The 26,018-nt window shown below is 39.9% G+C and overlaps 1 protein-coding gene and 1 non-coding gene across 3 annotated transcripts in view; one reads left to right on the top strand and one right to left on the bottom strand.

Moving 5' to 3' along the window:
* Positions 1-21,849, top strand: part of SNX4 (sorting nexin 4) — an 80,463-nt gene extending 58,614 nt beyond the window's left edge. The window contains exons 9-15 of one of the 2 annotated variants that reach the window (XM_063661692.1): positions 614-679; positions 7,797-7,913; positions 8,029-8,118; positions 11,159-11,258; positions 14,565-14,710; positions 17,079-17,193; positions 20,668-21,849. In XM_063661692.1, coding sequence (XP_063517762.1) covers positions 614-679; positions 7,797-7,913; positions 8,029-8,118; positions 11,159-11,258; positions 14,565-14,710; positions 17,079-17,193; positions 20,668-20,715 — 682 coding nt within the window. In that variant the 3' untranslated portion in view covers positions 20,716-21,849. The remainder of the gene's footprint in view (positions 1-613; positions 680-7,796; positions 7,914-8,028; positions 8,119-11,158; positions 11,259-14,564; positions 14,711-17,078; positions 17,194-20,667) is intronic. The other variant, XM_054481477.2, reaches the window with a different exon arrangement.
* A 488-nt stretch (positions 21,850-22,337) lies between these two features.
* Positions 22,338-22,440, bottom strand: LOC129034443 (small nucleolar RNA U13). The gene has a single exon (XR_008501918.1). It is a non-coding gene; the product is annotated as a small nucleolar RNA U13 (small nucleolar RNA).
* Positions 22,441-26,018: the final 3,578 nt, after the last annotated feature.

Here is a 26,018-nt window from a genome sequence, read left to right as displayed (position 1 = left end):
GTTTACTATAATAAGCATATATAACTTCCATAAAAAGATTTTTAATGTAAAGCATTTCACAGAAATGACAACAAAATGATGTGTGGCTCTAGTAGCTTTCTTGTGTAATATGATTATTATTATTAAAACTTTACTCTGCACCTACTGTTTCTATACAGTTGTCTTTTTCTGTTAGCTACTAGAACAGTGGCATGTAATCAGGTATGTTCATCAGAGCCGTACATGGATTATTTAAAAATGTACATGTCTCACTCTATCCCCACAGCTTCTGATTAAGTAGATCAAGAGTAGGGCTAGCATCGGTATTTTTTAAAAGCTTTACACATGATTTAAATCAGCCCCCTAACTGAGAATGTTATCTATAACCAGAAGCTGTTTAATATGATACTTACCTTCCACTTAGCAGCAAGCATCAACGTTTGAAGCCTTCACTTACATTTACTTGTTAAACTTAAGGGGAAAACAGCATATTTGAGTTATAGAAAATAAACCCAAATACGGGTGCTATACATTATTTTAAAGCTAGCTAGACAAGAATCTTGAAAAGAGTCCATTTAATACTATTCCATATCTCTAATGCATGTTGCTTTTGGTTTTATCTTTTACTCCTTAGTGAATGGAGTGCCATAGAAAAAGAAATGGGTGATGGACTGCAGAGTGCTGGTCATCATATGGATGTGTAAGTACCTCGAGAACTTTTGTGAAGCCCGAGGTGAAGTCCTGTAGTGAAGCGTTAGTGACTCTTCTATTCTTCTGTTTTTATCAAGTTTGCTGGCATTTATATTGTGCTCTATGTGTACATATCTGACTTAAATTTATCTCAGGAATGCAAAGTTAGTTTAACATTTGAAAATCCTTCTAATTCATATTTTAACAGAATGAAGATGAAAACATTGAAGGTATGTTCATTTCCATACATGTAGAAAAAGCATTTGACGAATTTTAACACCCATTTATAGTAAAAAGTCTCATCAACTAGGAATAAAGGGGAATTTTCTCAGTCTAAAATTTATAGCCAATATTGTACTTAATAGTGAAACATTGAGGCTTTCCCTTAAGGTCAAGAAAAAGGCAAGGTTGTTTGCTCTTGCCGCTTTTAGTAAACATTGTACTGGAGGTCCTACTCAGTATAGTGAGACAAGAAAATTAAATAAGAGGCCTAAATATTAGGAAGAAGCAAAAGTATATTTTCAGTTGACAAGGTCTTTTACACAGAAAACCATAAACAATCAACCAAAAACATTGTAGAACTAACAACTGATTTTTTTTTTTTTTTAAAGAGACTAGGTCTCACTCTATTGCCCAGGCTGGAGTGCATTGGTACAATCACAGCTCACTGCAGCTTCAACCTTCTGGGCTCAAGCACACCTTCCACCTCAACCTCCCAAGTAGCTAGGACTACAGGTGCATGCCACCACACCTGGCTAATTATTATTATTTTTTTTGTAGAGACAGAGTGTTGCTATGTTGCCCAGGTCGATCTTGGACTCCTGGCCTTAAGCAATCCTCCTGCCTTGGCCTCCCAAAGTGCTGGAATTACAGGCATGAGCTGCTGTTCCCAGATTGAATTAAATTTTTTTTTTTTTTTTTTAGAGATGGGGTCTTGCTGTGTTTCCGAGGCTGGTCTCAAACTTCTGGCCTCAAGGGATTCTCCCATCTCAACCTCCCAAAGTGCTGGGATTAGCGGTGGGAGCCAGCACACCTGGCCAACAACTGAATTAATTTTATTTTTTCCAACTTCTATTACAGGTTCAGGGGGTACATGTGCAGGTTTGTAAATTACCTGACATGGGGGTTTGGTGTACAGATCATTTCATCACCCAGTAAGCTTAGTACCTGAGAGGTGGTTTTTCGATTTTCACCCTCCTCCTAACCTCCACCCTTAAGTAGGCGTTAGTATCTGTTGTTCTGTTCTTTGTATCCACGTGTACTGAATGTTTAGCTCCCACTTATAAGTGAGAATATGTGATACTTGGTTTTTTGTTCCTGTGTTAATTCACTTAGGATAGTGGCCTCCAGCTGCATCCATGTTGCTGCATCCTTATTGCTGCATCTATTCTTTTACATGGCTGTGTAGTATTCCATGGTATACATGTACCACAGTTTCTTTATCCAGTCCACCGCTCATGGCATTTAGGTTGATTCCATGTCTTCGCTATTGTGAATACTGCTGCAGTGAACACAGGCATGCATGTATCCTTATGGTAGAATAATTTATATTTTGGGGGATATAGACCCAGTACTGGGAGACTGCTGGGTTGAATGGTACTTCTATTTTAAGTTCTTTGAGAAATTTCTAGACTGCTTTTCACAGTGGCTGAACTAATTTACTTTCCCAACAGCAGTGTATGTGTTCCTCTTTCTCTGCAACCTTGCCAGCATGTTATTTTTTGACCTTTTAGTAATAACCACTCTGGCCAGGTGCAGTGGCTCACGCCTGTAATCCCAGCACTGTAGAAGGCTGAGGTGGGCAGATCTCTTGAGCCTAGGAGTTCAAGACCAGCCTGGGAAACATAGCAAGAACATGTCTCTATTATTTAAGTTAAAAAAAATAAATAATAATAACCATTCTGACTAGTGTGAGATGGTATCTCATTGTGGTTTTGATTTTCATTTCTTTAATGATGTTGAGTATTTTTTCATGTTTGTTGGCCACATGTATGTCTTCTGTTGAGAAATACCTGTTCATGTCCTTCCCCCCACTCCTTTATTTTTTTTGTTTTTATTTTTTCTGAGACGGAGTCTCACTCTGTCGCCCAGGCTGGAGTGCAGTGGTGCAATCTTGGCTCACTGCAACCTCTGCCTCCCAGGTTCAAGCAATTCTCCTGACTCAGCCTCCTGAGTAGCTGGGATTACAGGCGCCCACCACCACACCCGGCTAATTTTTGTATTTTTAGTAGAGACAGGGTTTTGCCATTTTGGCCAGACTGGTCTCAAACTCCTGGGCTTGAGTGATCTGCCCAACTCAGCCTCCCAAAGTGCTTGGATTACAGGGGTGAGCCACCACACCTGGCCCTTTTTTTTTTTTTTTTGGGAAGACAGAGTCTCACTCTGTCACCCAGGCTGGAATGCAGTGGCACCATCTCAGTTCACTGCAACCTCTACCTTCTGGGGTCAAGTGATTCTTCTGCCTCAGCTTCCCGAGTAGCTGGGACTACAGGCATGCGCCACCACGCCTGGCTAGCCGGGCATGGTGGTGCATGCCTGTAGTCCCAGCCACTTGGGAGGCTGAGGCAGGAGAATCACTTGAACTCGGGAGGCAGAGGTTGCAGTGAGCCAAGACCACACCACTGCACTCCAGCCTAGGTGACAGAGTGAGACTTTGTCTCAAAAAAATAAAATAAAAAATAAAAGTTTATATGGACATTTAAAGAACCTAGAATAGCTACAACAATCTTGACAAAGAACAAAACTGGAATATATTACTTTCAAGATTTACTAGGCCGGGCACAGTGGCTCACGCCTGTAATCCCAGCACTTTGGGAGGCTGAGGCGGGTGAATCACCTGAGGCCAGGAGCTCAAGACCAGCCTGGCTGACATGGCGAAACCCCATCTCTACTAAAAATACAAAATAAATTAGCCAGGTGTGGTGGCAGGTGCTTGTAATCCCAGCTACTCGGGAGGCTGAGGCAGGAGAATCACTTGAACCCAGGAGGCGGAGGCTACAGTGAATCGAGATTGCACCATTGCACTCCAGCCTGGGTGACAAGAGTGAAACTCTGTCCCCACCTCCCAAAAAAAAAAAAAAAGATTTACTATAAAGCTAAGTTATAAAGATAGTGAGGTATTGGCATAAAGTTAAACAGATTGACCAGGTACAGTGGCTGATACTGTGATCCCGGCTCTTTGGCAGGCAAATGCGAGTAGATCCCTTGAGTCCAGGAGTTTGAGATCAGCCTGGGCAACATGGCAAAACCCTGTCTCTACAAAAAAACTACAAAAATTAGGCCCAGCGTGGTGGCTCAAGCCTGTAATCCTAGCACTTTGGGAGGCCAAGGTGGGTGGATTATGTGAGGTCAGGAGTTTAAGACCAGCCTGGTCAACATGGCGAATCCCTGTCTCTACTAAAAATATAAATATTAGCCAGGCCTGGTGACGTGCACCTGTAGTCCCAGCTACTCAGGAAGCTGAGGCAGGAGAATTACTTGAACCCAAGGAGTCAGAGGTTGCAGTGAGCTGAAGATTGCACCACTGCACTCCAGCTTGGGTGACAGAGCAAGACTCTGTCTCAAAAAAACCAAAACTACAAAAATTAGCTGGGAGTGGTGGCGTGCACCTGTAGTCCCAGCTACTCGGGAGGCTGAAGTGGGATGATCACTTGAGCCCAGAAAGTCAAGGCTGCAGTTGAGTCATGATCCTGTCACTGCACTTTAACCTGGGTGAGAGTGAGACTGTGTCTCAAAAAAAAAAAAAAAAAGAAAGATAAATAGATCAATGGAACAGAATTCTGTACAGAAATAGACTCACACTTCTATAGTTCATTTCAACAAATGATGTTGGAATAACTGGATATCTACATGGAAAAAAAAAAGAACCTTGAGCCTTATCTTACACTTGACACAAAACTAATTCAATTCGGATCATACACATAATTGTAAAAGGTAAAAGTATAGCTTTTAGTGGAAAACATTGTTAAAAAGGATATGAAAAGAAAAAATTACTTTGAATGGCAAATTGGTCTTCATCAAATTTAAAATTTTTGTTTAAATTTTGATGAAGACCAATTTACCATTTGATACCATTGAAGGAGCAAGAAATTGAGAATTAAATGGGGTGCAGAGTTTCAGTTGCAGACGATGAGAAAATTATGGAGGTGGGTGGTGGTAATGATTATGCAACAGTGTATATATACTTAATACCACTGAGTTGTACACATAAAAATTATTAACAAGGTAAATTTTATATTATGTATGTTTTACTATTTTTTTAAATTTTAATATAAATTGATACAGGGTCTCACTGTGTTACCCAGGCTGGTCTCAAGCTCCTGGGCTCAAGTGATCCACCATCATAGCCTCTCAAAGTGCTGGGATTACAAGCATAAGCCACCCTGCCAGGCCTTTACTATTTTTTAAAAAGCGACACTATTAAGACAGTGAAGAAGCAAGTATAGGAGCAAACATTTCTAACCATAGTATAGAAAGAACTCCTGTGATTCAAAAAGACAAAAAATAGATCTTAAATATTCTTACCACAAAAATAATGCTAAATATGTCAGGTGATGGATATGTTAATTAGCTTGATTTAATCATTTCATAATGTATACATACGTCAAAACATCACATTGTACACTGTAAATACATACAGTTCTTTAATTATACTTTAAAGCTAGGAGAGAAAAAAAAATGTGTTTATCTAAATATTACTTTTCCTTAGGCCATGTTGCAAACCAACTAGCTATTTTTTTCAACTATTTTGTTTAACCTTAAGTCATCCTGTGGTCTCTTGATTTGGCATTTCAATGTTCATAAGAATTTAGGATTATCCCTTCAGTTGATTTATGAAAGTGTTAAATAAAATTCTGAGTACTGAGATCTGAAAATCTTTATCATTTATACTTCCCCACCCTAGGATGTTCCAATTTCTCCCTACACTGTGTTTCCTATGTTCAGGCCACCAGCCCTCTTTGTTTTCTTCACATTAACTCTTCCAGAATCATAGACTGAGGAACTAAAGTCAGGTTTTCCTACTCTTAACAGTGATTCTCAAGACTTTTTTTCAGTCACATATAAGAAATTATTCACTCTCATAGCTGTAAGTTTGTACTTACAGAATGTATATGTTCACTGCTTATATAAATCCTGTAAGCACATTGCTTTTCAAATGAACCTTAGCATAGTTTTGTTTATTTTGTCTTACAACTTCAATAAACGTGATGAGGCAGTCCTAGAGACATAAAGTATGTCCATGCGAAGGAACCGGAATTAATTTGAAAGAAGGATACCTGCTGTATCACACAGAAGTAGTACATACACATAGCCCCTGTCCTTATGGAATTTACAATGCTATCAGAGAAATAAAACCAACACACGAGGCCGACTCTAGGTGCACTGCCTATGAGTTGGTCCTGCTCCTCAAGGAGCAGTGCTCTTCAATAAAAGGTTTCCACCTGACACCACCGGCTCATCCTTGAATTCTTTCCTGGGCGAAGCCGATAACCCTCCTGGGCTAACCTCCAATTTTGGGGCTCACTTGTCCTGCATTATCTAGATCTGGTAATTCCTTATCTAATGTCAATCTAAAAGGAACTAAACAGTGGAATGGTGTGTGTAATTAAAAGTATCTGATAAACTGCAACTTGCCATGTATTTCATACAGTTTTATATTAAATTACAATACCTTGTATCAGCTATGGTTTCTTCTCTTTTTTTTTCTTTCTTTCTTTTTTTTTGTTTTTTTTGTGAGACAGAGTCTCACTCTGTCACCCCAGCTTGAGTACAATGGCACATTCACAGCTCACTGCAGCCTTGGACCTCCTGGGCTCAGGCATTCCTCCCAAATTGGCCTCCTGAGTACCTGGGACTACAGGCATGCACTACCATGTCCAGCTAATTTTTGTATTTTTTGTAGAGACAGGGTCTTGCCATGTTGCCCAGGCTGGTCTCGAACTCCTGGGCTCTAGTGTACAATCTTCGATTACAGCTTTTCCGTCTACCCTGGCTTTAGTACCGAGTTTTCTTTTGTCACTAGATTTGTCACACTCAGCCTATCAATTGGCACATTGTAGATGCTCAACAAACAGATAATTCAAATAAATAAGAATCACTTTTTAAAAAACCAACACATGAAATATGACTTTGATAAAATTGAAGTTCAAATTGTTGATAAGGGAATGGAAGTAGAATGATGACTAAAGACTAAAGCAGTCTGGGAAAATTTCCTAGAAGTGTTGAGACATGTGCTTGTATGGTTTGGAGAAGCAATGTGGGAGCCATCACATTCTGTACAAATGAAGACTCATGCGCAGGAATGAAACTGGGATGACAATGAGGGAGTCTCCCAATCAAAGCAGAGGTTGCTATTAAGAATTAGTATAAAATGGCCGGGCGCAGTGGCTCACGCCTGTAATCCCAGCACTTCGGGAGGCCGAGGCGAATGGATCATGAGGTCAGGAGATCGAGACCATCCTGGCTAACATGGTGAAACCCCGTCTCTACTAAAAATACAAAAAATTAGCCAGGCGTGGTGGTGGGCGCCTGTAGTCCCAGCTACTCAGGAGGCTGAGGCAGGGGAATCCCTTGAACCCGGGAGGCGGAGCTTGCAGTGAGCCGAGATCGTGCCACTGTGCTCCAGCCTGGACAACAGAGCAAGACACCATCTCAAAAAAAAAAAAAAAAAAAAAAAAAGAATTAGTATAAAATAAGCTTCTAAAATTTTCTCTAATCTTTATTTACTCTACTTTTTCTTTTGTAGCTTTTTGGCATCATTATAAATAAATAATTGCAACCAAGAACATATGTATACCAATTATACCAAACTCTTATTCTTTCTACAGATTTTGTAGCCCTTTTATGTATGTCTTTGAACAAAAGATATTACAGTCTTACAGGCTTCTTAAGCTACCTATGAAAAGGACCATTTTTTGTTTATTTTTTATTTCTAAATCATTGCTGACCAAAACATTTTGGTAAAATTCAATAATATCATCATGGTAATTACACATTGCTATCAGTGATTCTAAATGCTAATTCTCACTGTCTGTACTTATAACATCATTGATGGGTAGCAAATTGTCTGTGGGCCACACTTAGAATTGCTGTTTTTTTGTTTGTTTGTTTGTCTGTTTGTTTTTGAGATGGAGTCTTGCTGTGTCGCCCAGGCTGGAGTGCAGTGGTGTGATCTTGGCTCACTGCAAACTCCTCCTGCCGTGTTCAAGAGATTCTCTTGGCCTCCCAAAGTGCTGGGATTACAGGTGTGAGCCACTGCGCCCAGCCTAATTGTACTTCTCTAGAACCCTAATACTTTGTGTTCCAATGAAAGTAACTCTGTTTATGCAATGTGTGTTGTTTTTTTTTTTTTTAAAACAGGTATGCATCTTCTATTGATGATATTTTGGAAGATGAGGAACATTATGCAGATCAGTTAAAAGAGTATCTTTTTTATGCAGAAGCATTGCGGTAAGTTTAATAAAAGTTCCAGGTGCAGCCATGGGGTTGTTCATCACTCTTCTCATATGCCACTGTAAAGGACAGATAATAGAGTGTTTTTTAAATGAATGCATTCCCTCAGATAATGAATGAGGTCTCATTGTATTTCTCTGTGTTGCAGAGTGCTAGGCATAAACATGTAAGATGAGGCCTGCCCTCAAAGCATCATTTTGATAAAACCTGCCAGCCTCAGGCATCAAGTGTGTCTGTATGTTGTTTCCACTTTTTCCAGTTTGAAGATTGGAAGCAAAATACAGATTGAGTGTGTGTAACAGTATCTGTTACTAGGTTGTATATTGCTATTTTTATTCTGTGTTTCTTATCAGTAGCTTGTATGTAACAAGGACTTTCTTATCTGTTCTTATGTTATCTTTTACAGAGCCAAAGGGAATTCTCTTTTAGATAGTCCTATGTGACCAGGAAAAAGTTAATATTTTTTTTCTGATCAGTTTAGAAAAAGGAATTATTTTCCCAGAATAGGTGGCTTTTGGTCAGTTGTCCTGTCACTTTTTTTCTTTTTTTTGAGACAGAGTAGAGTTTGGCTGTGTCGCCCAGGCTGGAGTGCAGTGGCATGATCTCAGCTCACTGCAACCTCCACCTCCCGGGTTCAAACTATTCTCCTGCCTCAGCCTCCTGAGTAGCTGGGATTACAGGTGCCCGTCAACACACCCGGCTAATTTTTGTATTTTTAGTAGAGACAGGGTTTCACCGTGTTGGCCAGGCTGGTCTCAAACTCCTGACCTCAGGTGATCTGCCCGCCTTGGCCTCTCAAAGTGCTGGGATTACAGGCATGAGCCACTGCTGTCCTGTCACTTTTAAAAGCAGTATAAGAATTCTGTTAGGAAAACAAAAGAGCACTATTCCCTTACCTCTGTGGTGACTGGTGTGAAATCATCTGCACATTGTTAGCTTGTTTTCCTTCTAGGGCTTTGAGTAGTAGGAAGTCTCACCAATGTATTTTCAAGCCACCAAGCAAAAGAAAGTTGGCTGGGTGAGGTGGCTCCTGCCTGAATCCCAGCACTTTGGGAGGCTGAGGCGGATGGATCACCTGAGGCCAGGAGTTCGAGACCAGCCTAGCCAACTTGGTGAAACCCCGTCTCTACTAAAATTACAAAAAAGTTAGCCAGGCCTAGTGGTGGGCTCCTGTAATCCCAGCTACTGGAGAGGCTGAGGCAGAAGAATTGCTTGAACAGGGGAGGTGGAGGTTGCAGTGAGCCGAGATCGCACCATTACACTCCAGCCTGGGCGACAGAGCAAGACTCCATCTCAAAAAAAAAAAAGAAAGTTGCTGAGTACAGTGGAATTATCTGCAGCCCTTAAAAGTTATAAAAAGGATCAATGCATATTGACATGGAAAGATGGCCAGGGTATATAGCCATGTGAGAAAAGATGTAGGAACCATTTGGGGTGCGTGGATATGGTATTTGTCAATGCCTAGCTAAATTCTGGAAGGTTATATACTATCTGGTAACACAGATTATATCTGGAGAGTGAGATTGGAGGAAAGAGAGTGTTCTTGAACTTTCTTTTTGTATTTTGCATTTTTTATTTTTTTGAGATGGAGTTTCACTCTGTTGCCTAGACTGGAGTGCAGTGGCACAATCTCTGCTCACTGCAACCTCTGTCTCTTGGGTACAAGCGGTTCTCTTGCCTCAGCCTCCCAAGTAGCTGGGATTACAGGCATGCGCCACCACGCCTAATTTTTGTATTTTTAGTAGAGATGGGGTTTTACCATGTTGGTCAGGCTGGTCTTGAACTCTTGACCTCAGGTGATCTGCCCACATCGGCCTCCCAAAGTGCTGGGATTACTGGCATGAGCCACCACGCCCAGCCTCTTTTTTTTATTTTATACATTGCTGTATTAGAATCTTTTCTTTTTACAGTGAACATGGATTACTTTTATGATCATAAAAACTAATAAACATTTCTAGGCCGGGCGACATGGCTCATGCATATAATCCTAGCACTTTGGGAAACTGAGGTGGATGGATTGCTTGAGCCCATGAGTTTGAGAACAGCCTGGGCAACGTGGGCGAGACCTCATCTCTACAAAGCACAAATTAGTCGGGCGTGGTGGCACATGCCTTAGTCCCAGCTACTTAGGAGGCTGAGGTAGGAGGATTGTCTGAGCCCAGGAGGCAGAGGTTGCAGTGAGCCGAGATCGCACCATTGCCCTCCAGCCTGGGTGACAGAGTGAGACCTTATCTCCAAAAAGAAAAAAAGCTAATAGACATTTCTAAATCACCATTGCCCTCCAGCCTGGGTGACAGAGTGAGACCTTATCTCCAAAAAGAAAAAAAGCTAATAGACATTTCTAAATCACAAAGAAGAAAACTTTGAGGTATTATCTCTTCTAAGAATACTCAGTTGCTATATGAGATTACAGTATTAGTTCTTACATTATGTTAAAAAATGTTTTATGTATGTGATAATGGCATGTTTATTGAAAGGAATGTTCCGAGTATATGGAAAACAACTTTTTTTGTGTTAAGAATATATGACGTTTTTGGCCGGGTACGGTGGCTCATGCCTGTAATCCCAGTACTTTGGGAGGCTGAAGTGGGCGGGTCACCTCAGGTCGGGAGTTTGAGACCAGCCTGGCCAATATGGAGAATCGCCGTCTCTACTAATAATACAAAATTAGCTGGGTGTGGTGGTGCATGCCTGTAATCCCAGCTACTCGGGAAGCTGAGGCAGGAGAATCATTTGAACCCGGGAGGCGGAGGTTGCAGTGAGCCGAGATCACACCATTGCACTCCAGCCTGTGCAACAAGAGCAAAACTCTGTCTCAAAAAAAAAAAAGAATATATGAAGTTTTTATGGTTAGGTTCTGCTAGATTCCATTAGATTCCATTTTTAATGTTGGGCTACTACATTTTAAACTTGAAAATTCTGGGCACACACGTTCTGCCCTAGTGAGACATTGTGAATGGTTCTCCTCTACCCTTGAAAACAATGTTTGGCATGTTAAAGGAAAAGTTAAATGGCAGCACATTTTTTTCATCTGTAGGGCTGTGTGCAGGAAACATGAACTTATGCAGTATGACTTGGAGATGGCTGCTCAGGACTTAGCATCCAAGAAGCAGCAGTGTGAGGAACTGGCAACTGGGGTGAGTATTTTCCTTTTGGCCTCTGATGATATTGTAGCAACACGGAATGTTCCTCACAAGCACTCACTCTGAGTGAGTAACTCACTACTGTAGAATCAGCTCCAGTTACAATACTCAGGACACTGCACCTTTTACAGGGGAATAATTTGTGAGTAACTTTATAATTCTTTTATTATCTTGATACAAAAAGATGTAAGCCATTAAAACCGTGTACTGTATAGAATTATAAGAAATTTTGCCAACATTTCTCTGGTGTAATCAGTATCATCTGGTTTCGTTTAAAAAAAAAAATTATTGGGCTGGGCATGGTGGCTCATACCTGTAATCCCAGCACTTTGGGAGGCCAAGGCTGGTGGATCACCTGAGGTCAGGAGTTCGAGACTAGCCTGGCCAACATGGTGCAACCCGATCTCTACTAGAAATACAAAAATTAGCCAGGTGTGGTGCCTCACACCTGTAGTCCCAGCTACTCGGGAAGCTGAGGCAGAAGAATTGCTTGAACCAGGGAGGTGGAGGTTGCAGTGACCTGAGGTCACGCCATTGCACTCCAGCCTGGGTGACAGAGCAAGAGTCCATCAAAAAAAAATTGTTTTTATTTATTTTTATTTTTTGAGACAAGGTCTGGTTCTGTTGCCCAGGCTGAAGTGCAGTGGTATGATCAGGGCTCACAGAAGCCTCAAACTCCTGGGATCAAGCGATACTCCTGCCTCAGCCTCTTGAGTAGCTGGGACCACAGGCATGTGCCCCCATGCCTGGCTAATTTTGTTTATAGTCTCATCATGTTGACCAGGGTGGTCTGAAACTCCTGGTCTCAAGTGATTCTCCCACCTCTGCCTCCCAAAGTGCTAGGATTACAGGGGTAAGCCACCATGCCTAGTCTATCATATGGTTTCTAAGTCCAAGTGAAAAAACATGCAGTGACCTTTATCAGGTTCAGCTTTGCAAGGTACTTTGCAGAAATTTTAGTTGACTTTGAAAAGCCTTACCTACTTAGAATCAGTGCATCTCGCCTAACAGGGAGCTTTTGATGTACTTTATTCTTTAATGCTTACAGTGAGTACTTGTGAGGAAAATTCTATACCTGATTGCATTAGTGTTGGATCATTTTTATAATCAGCTTTCTACTCCAGTTATTTCATTGCAATAAATCAGCCATCATGGTGAGCAACACACATTCTGAAAGTAGTAAACCAGCAGCAATATCTCTACTTAGTTAATAAGCACTGTAGTTTTTTTTTTTTGTTTTTTTTTTTAGACAGAGTCTCGCTCTGTTGCCCAGGCCAGAGTGCGGCTCACTGCAAGCTCCGTCTCCTGGGTTCACACCATTCTCCTGCCTCAGCCTCCTGAGTAGCTGGGACTACAGGCGCCCGCCACCACGCCCGACCAATTTTTTTTTGTACTTTTAGTAGTGACGGGGTTTCACCATGTTAGCCAGGATGGTCTCAATCTCTTGACCTCGTGATCCGCCCGCCTCGGCCACCCAAAGTGCTGGGATTATAGGCGTAAGCCACTGTGCCTGGCCAAGCACTGTAGTTTTAAAAGTGCTTTTCACAGAGATTACCCACTGGCTACATCTATGAAAAGTCATAGATATATGTAGGGAAAGACTTGTGACCAGGACACATGTATAACCTAGGCCCTTGGTTTATTTTTAAAACTCAGTGGGAGAAGTTCCCAGGCCATTTTCAGGGAGCTTGGTTCTCTATCCTACATGTCAAGGGAAAAGTGTTTTCTTCAGTAAACTCCAGAGAGTGAGGAAATGTTAAGGCAGTGAAGCTTGGGGTTGCCTTGCCATGCTTGGATTTAGGTATCCTGTTTTATTAATAGATGCCCAAGTTTGAGCATTGAGTTATGCAGATTTTAAATATGCTTCTTTAGTTTGGTTTATTTCCATAGTTGCCTAGTGAATTTATCTACTTTTTTATAACATAAAGTAATTTTTTAAAATATCATTCATACAGAGTGAGAAATAACTTGTCTAATATTTCACGTGGAAGTTTTCCATTTGATTATGAAATTCAAGCCAGGTATGGTAGCTTATGATGGTAATCCCAACACCTTTAGCAGCAGAGGCGTAAACCCAGAATTGCTTGAGCCCAGGAATTTGAGACCAGTGTGGATTAATATAGCTAGACCCTGTCTTTACCAAAAATTTAAAAATTAGCCAGGTGTGGTGGCATTCACCTGTGGTCCCAGCCACTTGGGAGGCAGAGGTGGGAGGATCACTTGAGCCCAGGAGGTTGAGGCTGCAGTGAGCCATGATTGTGCCACTACATTCTAGCCTGGGCAACAGAGCAAGACCCCATTTCAAAAAAAAAAAAAAAGAAATTCAGTTAGAAGTTTCTTCTTTTTGACTACTCCATATTATTTGAGTGTTAGAAATTTTATTAGGATTTTTGGCTATGACTCTGTAAAAATAAATAAAAACTCATATAAGAGTCCCCTGGTTGTGAAGCTTATGGTGGTTTTGTCTGACCTAGGGGAAATATGGCAAATGTTTTTTATTTCCTTTGTGTTTGTAGTGAAATATATATAACATAAAATGTACCATCTTGTCCATTTTTAAGTATATAGTTCAGTAGTGCAGTCATCCCTCAGTATCTTCAGTGAGATTGGTTTAAGGATCCCTTGGCTACCAAAATCCTCAGATGCTTAAGTCCCTTCTATAAAATGGTGTAGTATTTGCATGTAACCTGTGCATATCCTTTTGTATACTTTAAATCAGCAGTCGCCAACCTTTTTGGCACTAGGGACCTGTTTTGTGGAAGACAATTTTTCCATGGACGAGGGCGGTGGGTGCTGAGGATGATTTCGGGATGAAACTGTTTCATCTCAGATCATCTCAGGCATTAGATTTTCATAAGGAACACACAACCTGGATCCCTCACATGTGCAGTTCACAATAGGGTTCGTGCTCCTAAGAGAATCTAATGCCTCTGCTGCTGATCTGACAGGAGGCAGAGCTCAGGTGGTCGCTTGCCTCCTGCTATGCAGCCTGGTTCCAAAACAGGTCATGGACTGGTATCACTCCGTGACTCTGGGGTTGGGGACCCCCTGCTTTAAATTATCTCTAGATTATTAATACCTAATACAGTGTAAACACTGGTGTCTCATAAAAGTGGAATCATATAGTATTTGTCTTTTTGTATCTGTCTTATTTCACTTAGCATAATGTCCTACAGGTTTATCCATGTTGTAGCATATATCAGAATTTGATTCCTTTTAAAGGCTGAATAATGTTCCATTGTATGTGTATGTGTATGCCGCATTTTGTTTATCCATTCATCTGTTTCTATTTCCTTTTAGACTGTGAGAACATTCTCTTTGAAGGGAATGACTACCAAGCTCTTTGGTCAAGAAACTCCAGAGCAGAGAGAAGCCAGAATAAAGGTGCTAGAAGAACAAATAAATGAAGGAGAACAACAGCTAAAGTCTAAAAATCTGGAAGGCAGGTAAAGATGCTGCGATGTTTAAGTAAGCTAGGCTTGTAGACTACATGGCAGTTTTTTTTTTTTTTGGTAACAATTCCCAGCTTCATTGGCATCCCTGAATACAGCCTCTTCCTTTAAAATGCATTCCTAAGAAATCTGAGTTATTAGGCTGGGTGTGGTGGCTCATGCCTGTAATCCGACACTTTAGGAGGCTGAGGTGGGAGGATTGCTTGAGCCTAGGAATTTGAGACCAGCCTGGGTAACATAGGAAGACCCTGTCTCTACAAAAATAAATAAATAAATAAAAATAAAAGTTGAATTATCAAAAATCATGTTATAGAAACAGTTGTTTCAATGTGGGGGAAAGAGAAATAAAAGTTTCAACTTCATAATATTATTTTCCTGCACTATTCCTGATTTCTACCCTTTGTACTTTCCCTCCACCATTTCTTCTCCCCCTGCGCCTCCTTCAGTACCCAGCTGAAGTGTTACTTCATTGTGAAGCCTTCTCAGGCCATCACGGCATTTAATTCATGCCAGTATGGTACGGCAGTTTTGTATTAGATGATTGATTGTTCTGTGTGACTATCCCTGGCTAAATTTAAGCCCTTCAAAATCAGTGATTGTATCTTTTCCACATTCACGTCCCAGTGCCTTGCATAGGGCTTAGCATGTAATTGTTACATAAGTATTTCTAGAAATTCAGTTCTCAGAGACCCACTATCACTGTTTGACTCATTTTTCTTATTTTTGTTTTCATCTGACAGTCAGTGAATAGACCAAGGCAGACCAAGAGTGTATTTTGGGTTTTGAGGTGGTTTTGTTCATTTTTAGAACTACTGGCACCAAATATGGCAAAGTAATAGATACAATTTAAAAAGACAGGCCGGGCGTGGGGGCTCACGCCTGTAATCCCAGCACTTTGGGAGGCCGAGGTGGGTGGATCATGAGGTCAGGAGATTGAGACCATCCTGGCTAACACGGTGAAACCCTGTCTCTACTAAAAAACAAAAAAATTAGCCGGGCACGGTGGCAGGCACCTACAGTCCCAGCTACTCGGGAGGCTGAGGCAGGAGAATGGTGTGAACCCGGGAAGCGGAGCTTGCAGTGAGCCGAGATCGCACCATTGCACTCTAGCCTGGTGACAGAGCGAAACTCTGTCTCCAAAAAAAAGACAAATACCTCTCGGGATTTTTATTTTTATTATTATTTTTTATTTTTTTGAGATAGAGTCTCACCCTGCTGCCCAGGCCGGAGTGCAGTGGTGCCACTGTTGCTCGCTGCCACCTCAAAGTCCAGGGCTCAAGTGATCCTCCCATCTCAGCCTCCCGAATCGCTGGGACTACTAGCTACCATGCCTGGCTAAAAAATGTTTAAAACTTTGGTTGTCATTTAAAACAAGTACATGCAGCTGGCCGTGGTGGCTCACACCTGTAATCCTAGCACTTTGGGAGGCCTAGGAGGATGGATTACCTGAGGTCGGGAGTTCAAGACCAGCCTGGCCAACATGGTGAAACCTTGTCTCTACTAAAAATACAAAAAGTTAGCCGAGTGCAGTGGCGTGCACCTGTAATCCCAGCTACTCTGGAGACTGAGGCAAGAACCCTGGATGCGGAGGTTGCGGTGAGCCAAGATCATGCCTCTGCACTCCAGCCTGGGCTACAGAGCGACACTTGGTCTCAGAAAAAAAAAAAAGCTAAATGTGATTCATAATCCATCTTGTCAAAAGAGTGTATATTTTCCAGTGACCCCTGGAAGGCACTTACTTCATTGTGACTGACACCTGTTAGGTTTGTGAGCTGGCTCAAGGAGTCATCTATGTGTATTTTATAGGAATAATTTGAAGGTAGAATCCTTGTGGCAAAAACGTAGATTATTAGGCCAGGTGCAGTGGCTCACGCCTGTAATCCCAGCACTTTGGGAGGCCGAGGTGGGCAGATCACCTGAGCTCAGGTGTTCGAGACCAGCCTGGCCAACATGGTGAAACCGTGTCTCTACTAAAAATACAAAAATTAGTTGGGCATAGTGGCGTGTGCCTGTAATCCCAGCTACTCAGGAGGCTAAGGCAGGAGAATTGCTCAAACCCGGAATGCAGAGGCTGCAGTGGGCCAAGATCACGCCACTACACTCCAGCCTGGGCAACAGAGTGAGACTCTTGTCTCAAAAAAAAAGAAAAAGTAGATTAAAAGGTGCAAGAATATATGACTGTCTGTTTGCTTTTTCCTTAACTATAATTTTTAGGAAAATAAAAAAACTGTCTTATACAAGCAATAACTCTTCCTTCTACATAGGCAATTAAAAACCAACTCCAATGAGAACTGGTTAACTTTTTAATACACAGTTTATTTAACTTAAATAAGAATAATAATGGCTATACCTTTTATTTCAGAGAATTTGTGAAAAACGCATGGGCTGATATTGAACGCTTCAAAGAACAAAAGAACCGAGACTTAAAGGAGGCCCTCATAAGCTATGCAGTCATGCAGATCAGTATGTGCAAAAAGGTAGGTTTTGGTTTCAATGAAGATATATGTATATTCAGAAGTGCTTATACATTTATTTAAATTACCTTACTTGGACCAAAAAATTTTTCATTTTTATTCTTCTCTTGTAGAATGTTTACCAATTTCTCTATTTTAATTTTATAGGATTTCTGTTTTATTTTGTTTTGGTTTTTTTGTTTTAAAATTTTAAATATTTAAAAAATAGAGATGGGGGTCTCGCTGTGTTGCCCAGGCTGGTCTCGAACTCCTGGCCTCATACAGTCCTCCTGCCTCGGCCTCCCAAAGTGCTGCAATTACAGGTGTGAGCCACCATGTCCAGCCTCTACTGGTGTTACCACCAGTATGCCCATTACTGAGTCTCCACTCATCTAAAGTCCAAATTTGTATCCCCCATTTATAACTTGTATTTGAGAATATATACCAAGATTATTTAGATCATATGGTACTCTTGGACCAGACAGTAAAATACCATTCCAGGTATATGCTTTGATTGGAAAATAGCTTGAACATTATTTCGTGAAGACTTGGTTATGATATGCTTCCTCGTAAAGTAAATCGTTTGTGTTGCTGATATCCATAGTGAAAGATACAAACATTGAAGTTTATTCTAGTTAAAATAAATGTTTGACAATGATGGAAGTCTTTCTAAAACGTTGGTTTAAGAACAAAATAGGAAACATTCCTTAACCTCTTTTTTATAACCTATGATCTGCCAATGTGACTACCAGCACCAGTGCTTTGATTTGTATCACCTGTCATAATTTATCAAGCACTTTTACATGCATTATCTCAGTAAATTACATGGTAAGATGAATTCTCACATTTATGAAGACCTTCTTACAGGGCAAAATCACACTCATATAAATATATATACAATTCTTATGCTTTAATTTGTCCCAAAATTTTATTTTTTGGCTAAAGGCCATCACTGAGAGAACAAAGATATTTTGAGGCATAAACACCATACGCGCTCACTGGTTAAGTGGGCTCCATTTGGTTTGGACAAATTCATATTTATGCTCAGTGAATTATAAGTTACTGTATCCTGTGGATCTTTGGAGTCACTTAAAACAAGTTTAGATCGTGACTGGTGAGTCTGCAGGTGCTAAAGGTTGAGTATGTTGTAGTTTGGTAGCGTCTCTATCTTTTTTTTGCCTTCATTCTGTCACCTCTTACTTCTTGCCTGCAGCTAGGTGCTAGATATTTACAATCCTTTGCCTTTTTCTTTTTTTTCTTTTTTTGTTGAAATGGGGTCTTACTGTGTTACCGAGGCTGATCTTGAACTCCTGGGCTCAAGCAGTCCTCCCACCCTGGCCTCCCAAATTGCTGGGATTATAGGCATGAGCCACCACACCCAGTCATACAGTCCTTTTTCCAATCTAACTTTTTAACCTCAAGAAATCTGAAAGACCAGATAACAAAGGTTTTTAGTTTTTTTGTTTTTCCTGTAAAAGACTCATTAAGAAGCTCCTTGTGATCTCTCATTCACTTCTTTCCAAAGTAAAATGCAAGACCTTTATATAATGTCTCAAAGGACTTTCCCCCTCCATTTTGTTTAGGCTGCAGTGGTTGAGGGTGCTAGAAATTTAATCTGTGAATATAAAAGATACTACTATAGCTGTATTTGGACATACTGTTGGATATTTTGTAGGTTTATTCACAAATCCTTAGATAACTAGTAAAACAAAAAGTTTAATAAGAGTGTATGTTCACCTTGTTTCCCAAGAATGGTACTATGCAATTTCGTCGTTTTATTTTCTTGCCTAAGTGATATAGATTTTTATATGTGATCCTAGCTATTTGGGAGGTTGAGGCAGGAGGATCACTTGATCCCAGGAGTTCAAGACTAGGCTGGGCAACATAGTGAGACCTTCTTTCTTTCTTTTTTTTTTTGGAGACGGAGTCTTGCCCTGTCACCCAGGCTGGAGTGCAATGGCATGATCTCGGCTCACTACAACCTCCGCCTCCCATGTTCAAGCAATTCTCCTACCTCAGCCTCCCGAGTAGCTGGGATTACAGGTGCGTGCCACCACACCTGGCTAATTTTTTTTGTGTCTTTAGTAGAGACGATTTCACCATGTTGGCCAGACTGGTCTCAAACTCCTGACCTCGTGATCCGCCCGCCTCCGCCTCCCAAAGTTCTGGGATTATGGGTGTGAGCCACCGCACCCGGCCCGAGACCTTCTTTCGAAAAGAAAAGAGAAGAAAAAGAAAATTGTTCAAAACCTTAATAAATTACACACTTTAATGATTAAGTATTAAAAAGTTTCTTTCTCATAAATTAGCAATTATTGGAGAATATGTATCTTATTGAAAAAATACCTTACTGAAAAAAACCGTTGCCGGGCGCAGTGGCTCACTCCTGTAATCCCAGCACTTTGGGAGGCCGAGGCAGGTGGATCACGAGGTCAGGAGATCGAGACCATCCTGCCTAACACACGGTGAAACCTCGTCCCTACTAAAAATACAAAAAATTAGCTGGGCATGGTGGCGGGCGCCTGTAGTCCCAGCTACTTGGGAAGCTGAGTGGGAGAATGGTGTGAACCCAGGAGGCGGAGCTTGCAGTGAGCCAAGATCGCGCCAATGCACTCCAGCCTGGGCCACAAAGCAAGACTCCATCTCAAAAAAAAAAAAAAAAGAAGAAAACCCCTTAAGTTTTACTGTTACATCTCTATAAACATGTATTTTTGCGTATGCATATTAGGCCATCTATAACTTTGTGCTAAGTAACTTCAGGTACTAAGAGGGATTCAGTAATTTAGTACATAATTAGTTTTTATCAAAACTTTAGTTATTAGAATGATAATTTAATAACTTAATTTATATTTGTTAGACTAATGAAGTTTTTTGTTTCAAATATTACATTGAAAAAACCGAGCCGTGCACTGTGGCTCACACCTGTGATGCCAGCACTTTGGGAGGCAGAGGCAAGCAGATTGCTTGAGCCCAGGAATTCCAGACCAGCCTGGGTAACATAGTGAGATTCCATTTCTACAAAAAATAAGCCAGGTGTGGTGGCGCGCACCTGTGGCCTCAACTACTTGGCAGGCTGAGGTGGGAGGGTCCCTTGAGTCCTGGAGGTCAAGGCTGCAATGAGCCATGATTATACTCCAGCCTGGGTAACAGAGTGAGACCCTATCTCCAAAAAAAAAAAAAAAAAAAGACTGAAAACTTGTTTGATTCACAAATAGAAATTACTCAAGTATGTGATATGAAATGAATTAACTCAGTTTTCCAACAAGTTGTGTAGGAGTTCTTTTTCCATTTTGAAGATAAGCTCATATTAGAGATTCTCTTTCTCTTTTCAGAAGCATTAGACATTTGCTTATATTAGCCACTTCCCAAAATAGTGTCAAATTTGCTCGACTTCTTAATTATTCCAAAAAGCAAAACTTAGTGTACCACTAAGCCAAGTACTTGGGTTTTCAGATTCCTTCCAAACTCACATTTTAAAGTTTTTATTTTTATTTTTAGGGAATTCAAGTTTGGACCAATGCTAAGGAATGCTTTAGCAAGATGTAATCCTGTGAATTGAATTTCTGTTCAATCAAAGTGCCCCAAAACAGAAGCACAAGTAAATGAAAGAAATTTAAGTCGCTACCTAGTATACATAAACATATACAGTAAGTTAAGTAAATGCAGCTTTCTTTAACTTAATTGTAGTCGTGTTAATGTAGCACAAAAAAGATATATTTTAATGAAGATTAAATATTATAATTTGAGGTTTTGGGGACCGGTGCTGATTCCAAAAAGTTAATTTAATAATATATACCAACAGATTGTTTGTCACGCTTCTGAACCAATGACTGAATGTCAAGATGTTTGTTAATTTCTAGATGTTTGTTTCAAGGCCAACTGTTTCAGATTTATTAATGTAGGGAATTTTTCTCTAAGATTGAATTCCTATATTTACTTGGTAAGATCCACTAATCTGTTATAGGGAGTTGTTTTCTCTTGCCTTATAGTTGAGCTATTTGGTTTGACAAAGCTCAGCAGAAACTTGATGTGAAAAATCTACGATTTTCTTCTACATTCATTGATGCCCCTTGTAACATTTGCATACACTAGAAAATGCCTTCAATTTGTGTTTTACCAGAATTTTGATACTGGTCAGAAATTTTATACTGCCAACAAAGAAGACTCAACTTCTCAGATCTATAATGGAATACATTGTCATCCTCTAGCAATTCCTATATAGAAAGTTTTAACTGAATATGTTACATATAAGAATTAAATTCTTCTCAAATAATTCTTAACCTCAGTAATGAGCCTAAATTTACTCTGCTTGGCTCTCTACACATGGCATTTCAGGGTATAAGATGTAGCATTTCAATGTGTAAGATATATGTACTAAACATATGTGTTGCTATCTTCATTAACATCCTTCTTTTCTATTGCTTGGCTGTAATTTTTGTAAAGATAAATTATATTTTTTTTTATATGTGTGTTTGTGGTATATGTTCAGAAGACAAGCATCTTCATTTTGCTAGCTTTGCAGAATCTTAAAATGTGTACTCGTTATTTCTAATGATGTAAAAAAAAAATCCCTAGTCCTGTTTAGCATTTGAATTTTTTATATGTTTTAAATGTTGCTGGATTTTTGTGCTGTTTGCCAAACTTATACAATAAATAAATGAAATATTGTGCTGATTTTCAGATGATTTTTGTTAATTTAACAAGGTGATCCATACATATTAATATCTGATGCTCTGTAAGAAAATGATATCTGTCATACTATGTTTTAAAGTGATTAATGCCACATGTTCTCACTTATCAGTGAGAGCTAAACATTGAGTACACATGAACGCAAAGATGGGAACAATAGACACCAGGGCTTACTTGAGGGGGCAGGTTGGGAGGAAGGCGAGGGTCGAAAAACTAACTATTGGGTATTATGCTCGCTCCCTGGGTAATAAAATCATTTGTACACGAATCCCCAGCAACACACAATTTACCCATGTAGCAAACCTACACAGGTATCCCCTGAACCTAAAACAAAAGTTGAGGAAAGAAAAAAAAATAAAGTCGTTAATGGTATAAATTTGTCATCTACCAAAATACTGGTTTTTAAAAATATAAGATGCTGAAATGACACATGATTTTTAAAATTTTACTGTTTTTTGTTTTTGTTTTTTTGTTTTTACTGTCAGATGGGTAATGGTTGAAGTTGTAACAAGGTTTGAGGGAGGCACGTCTCACGTGTGGGTGTGAACACCCAGTCATCATGCTTATGAACCACAAAAGGATCATGAGTTTTTTTTGTTTTTGTTTTTGTTTGTTTTACTTAAAAAAAAAAAAAAAATAGAGACAAGGTCTGATGTTGCCCAGGCTGGTCTGAACTCCTGAGCTCAAGGAATCCTCCCGCTTCAGCCTCTCAAAGTGCTGGGATTACAGCCTGAGCCACCCTGACCCGGCCTCTTTTGTTTTGAGACAGGGTCTCACTCTGTTGCCCAGGCTGGAGTATGGTGGCACAATTATGGCTCACTGCAGCCTCAACCTCTGGGGGCTCAAGTGATCCTCCCACCTTAGCCTCCCAAGTAGTTGGGACTACATAGGTACACCACCATGCCTGGCTAATTTTTTTATTTTATTCTTGTAAAGATGAAGTCTCACTGTGTTGCCCAGGCTGGTCTCAAACTCCTGGGCTCAAGCGAACCTACCTCATTGGCTCCCAAAGTGCTGAGATTATAGTCAGGAGCCCCTGTAGCCGGCCATGTCAGGGTTTTATAAAAGATAAAATTGGTAGAAGCAAAAGTCATCTGTGTGGATACATATTTTATTCCACTGAATTGTATCATCCCTTGACAGATAAAATACTTTTCCTCTTGGCTTTTAAAGATCAAAAGCCTTTTCCCCCAAACTAGCTTTGGACTCGATGTAAAATGTTAGACTTTTTTCTACTAGCTGACTTAATTTGAGAAGTCCATTATTAACTATGTTTCAAAAATGATTTAAGTTCCGTGGCTTATACCTGTAATCCCAGCACTTTGAAAGGCTGAGGTGGTTCGACTGCTTGAGCTCAGTTCAAGACCAGCCTGGGCAACATGGGGAAAACCCATCTCTACAAAAAATACAAAAATTAGTCGAGTGTGGTGGTGCACACCTATGTAATCCCTACCCAGCTACTCAGAAGGCTTAGGTGGGAGCATCACATGAACCCGGGAGCTTGAGGGTACAGTGAGTCATAATCACACCACTGCACTCCAGCCCAGGCAACATAGCGAGATCCTGTCTCAAACCAGCCCAGGCGACATAGTGAGATCCTGTCTCAAAAAAAAATAAATAAAAAGATTTAAGAAAACTCTAGACTGGGTGCAGTTACATGCCTGTAACCCCAGCACTTTGGAAGGCTGAGGCAACTTAAGGCCATCTTAAGGAGTTCGAGAATAGCCTGGGCAACATAGCTAGACTCTGTTGCTACAATTAAAGTAAGAACAAAAATTACGTTATTTTCTCTAAAATATACAAACATACATTTGGTTATGTGTATATTTAACTAGGAATATCTTGACGGGGTTCCTTTTGAAAATTGTATCGCTTGGTGTGGTGGCTCATGCCTGTTATCCCAGCACTTTGGGAGGCCAAGGCAGGTGGATCACCTGAGGTCAGAAGTTCGAGAGCAGCCTGGCTAACATGGTGAAAATACATGAATTACAAATACAAATACTCTCCTAAAAATACAAAAATTAGCCGGGCGTGGTGGCGGGCACCTGTAATCTCAGTTACTTGGGAGGCTGAGGCAGGGGAATCGCTTGAACCCAGGAGGCAGAGGTTTCAGTGAGCCAAGATTGCACCACTACATTCCAGCCTGGGCAACAGAGTGAGACTCTGTCTCAAAAAAAAAAAAAAAAAGAAAGAAAATTGTTTCATTTTCTAGCACAATCATTCCTTTTAAAAAAAAAAAAAAAGAATTTTATGATGGAAATTTTTTTGTACTATCCAGACTAAGTGTAAAGAAAATAACCTTTGTTATAACCCTTTTCAGTATTTAAAAATCAGAAATTAAAATGAATTATTAAAAAGATGGGAGAATTAGTTCACCAGAGATAAATATTGAAAGGTAATATAAGCAATAACTAAAGAAAAGTGACTCATCAAGTTAATGTAATTAGTAAGAAAGGAAGATTGCATCTTGACAGTGTGTTAGTGATGTGGTTGGTATGGTATAGTTAAAGCATTAAATTAACCGGAGTCATATTTAACCTTCATTTATATCCAAAAACTTGAGTATAGATGAATGAGTCACTGGTAATTACAACATAGCATTCAAAAAGGAACTGAGGGTTCCTAAAATTCAAGTATCTTTAGAATAAACACAGCTTGGAATGGAATGAAAAAGAACAGGAATATTAGGTTTTTTCTATCCTTACAATCATTCTCTAGATTTTTACATATACTCCCTTCCACCCACCATGGGTAGTATTTCCTGATTCTCCTAGAAAGTTTTCTCTAAATTCTTGCCAATGTAGCGTTTAAAAAAATAAAAATAAAAAGTAAAGTTTTCTCTAAAAAAAGAATTAGAAATATATTTCAAGATTGAGTAACCCAGAGAAATAAAATAATAAAAGGCTAAACTAGTAGGTTGTACTTGCTTCCTAAATGATATATTAATAACTTTAATTATCTATATATTTGAAAGAAAGTAGCTAGAGGAAAAACAAACTAAGAAGAAAGGAAATACTAAAGATAGAAGCAAAATTAATGACCTTGAAAACAGACGAACAATACATTTAACAAAGCCACAGTCGATTATTTGAGATTAATAAACCTCTAGCAAAACTGTAAGGAAAAAAAGATAAAACACAAATTATTCCTATCAGTAACAAACTAGGAGATATTATTATAGGTCTTACAGACATTAAAAGGATAATAAGGGCCAGGTGCTGTGGTTCACACCTGTAATCCCAGCACTTTGGGAGGCTGAGGGTGGGCGGATCACCTGAGGTTGGGAGCGCAAGACCAGCCTGACCAACATGGAGAAACCCTGTCTCTACGGAAAATACAAAAATTAGCCAGGCATGGTGGCGCATGCCTGTAATCCTAGCTACTCAGGAGGCTGAGACAGGAGAATCACTTGAACCCGGGAGGCAGAGGTTGTGGTGAGCTGAGATTGTGCCATTGCACTTGAGCCTGGGCAACAAGAGCAAAACTCCATCTCAAAAAAACAAAAACACAAAACAAAAAAGGATAATAAGGAAATACTATGAACAACGTTAAACCAATAGATGAAATCAACACATTCCTTGAGAAAAAGAACTTACTAAAATGTACACAAGATGAAATAGAAAACCTGAGTAGCCCTATATCAAAGAAATGTGTTATTAAACAAAATCTTTCTGCAGGCCCAGCTACTTGAGAGGCTAAGACAGGAGGATCACTTGAGCCCAGGAATTTGAGTTCAGCCTGGGCAACAAGGTGAGACCCCATCTCAAAAAAAAAAAAAAAATCTCCAAAGAAAACTTTAGGTCCAGATTGCTTTATTCGTGAGTTCTATCAAACATTTAAGAAAGAAAAAGCTCCAATTCTATGCAAACTTTTGGAAAATAAAAGAAAAAGGGAACACTTCCCTCCCACCTCTTTTTATGATGACAGTGTCACCACAATACCAAAACTGGCCAAAGACATTTCAAGAAAAGAAAGTGACTACCTAAATACATCATGAACATAGATGCAAAATCACTGAACTATTAGCTAATTGAATCCAGCAATATGCATTGTGACCCAATAGAGTTTATCTCAGAATGCAAGGTTGTTTTTGCATTTAAAGTCAATTGTTACAATCACTATATTACCAGAAGAAAAATTTTAAAGTTAATACATGGAGA

This window comes from Pongo pygmaeus, chromosome 2 (assembly GCF_028885625.2).
Source record: "Pongo pygmaeus isolate AG05252 chromosome 2, NHGRI_mPonPyg2-v2.0_pri, whole genome shotgun sequence".
NCBI lineage: Eukaryota > Metazoa > Chordata > Mammalia > Primates > Hominidae > Pongo > Pongo pygmaeus.
This window is presented reverse-complemented; position numbering and strand designations above follow the sequence as displayed.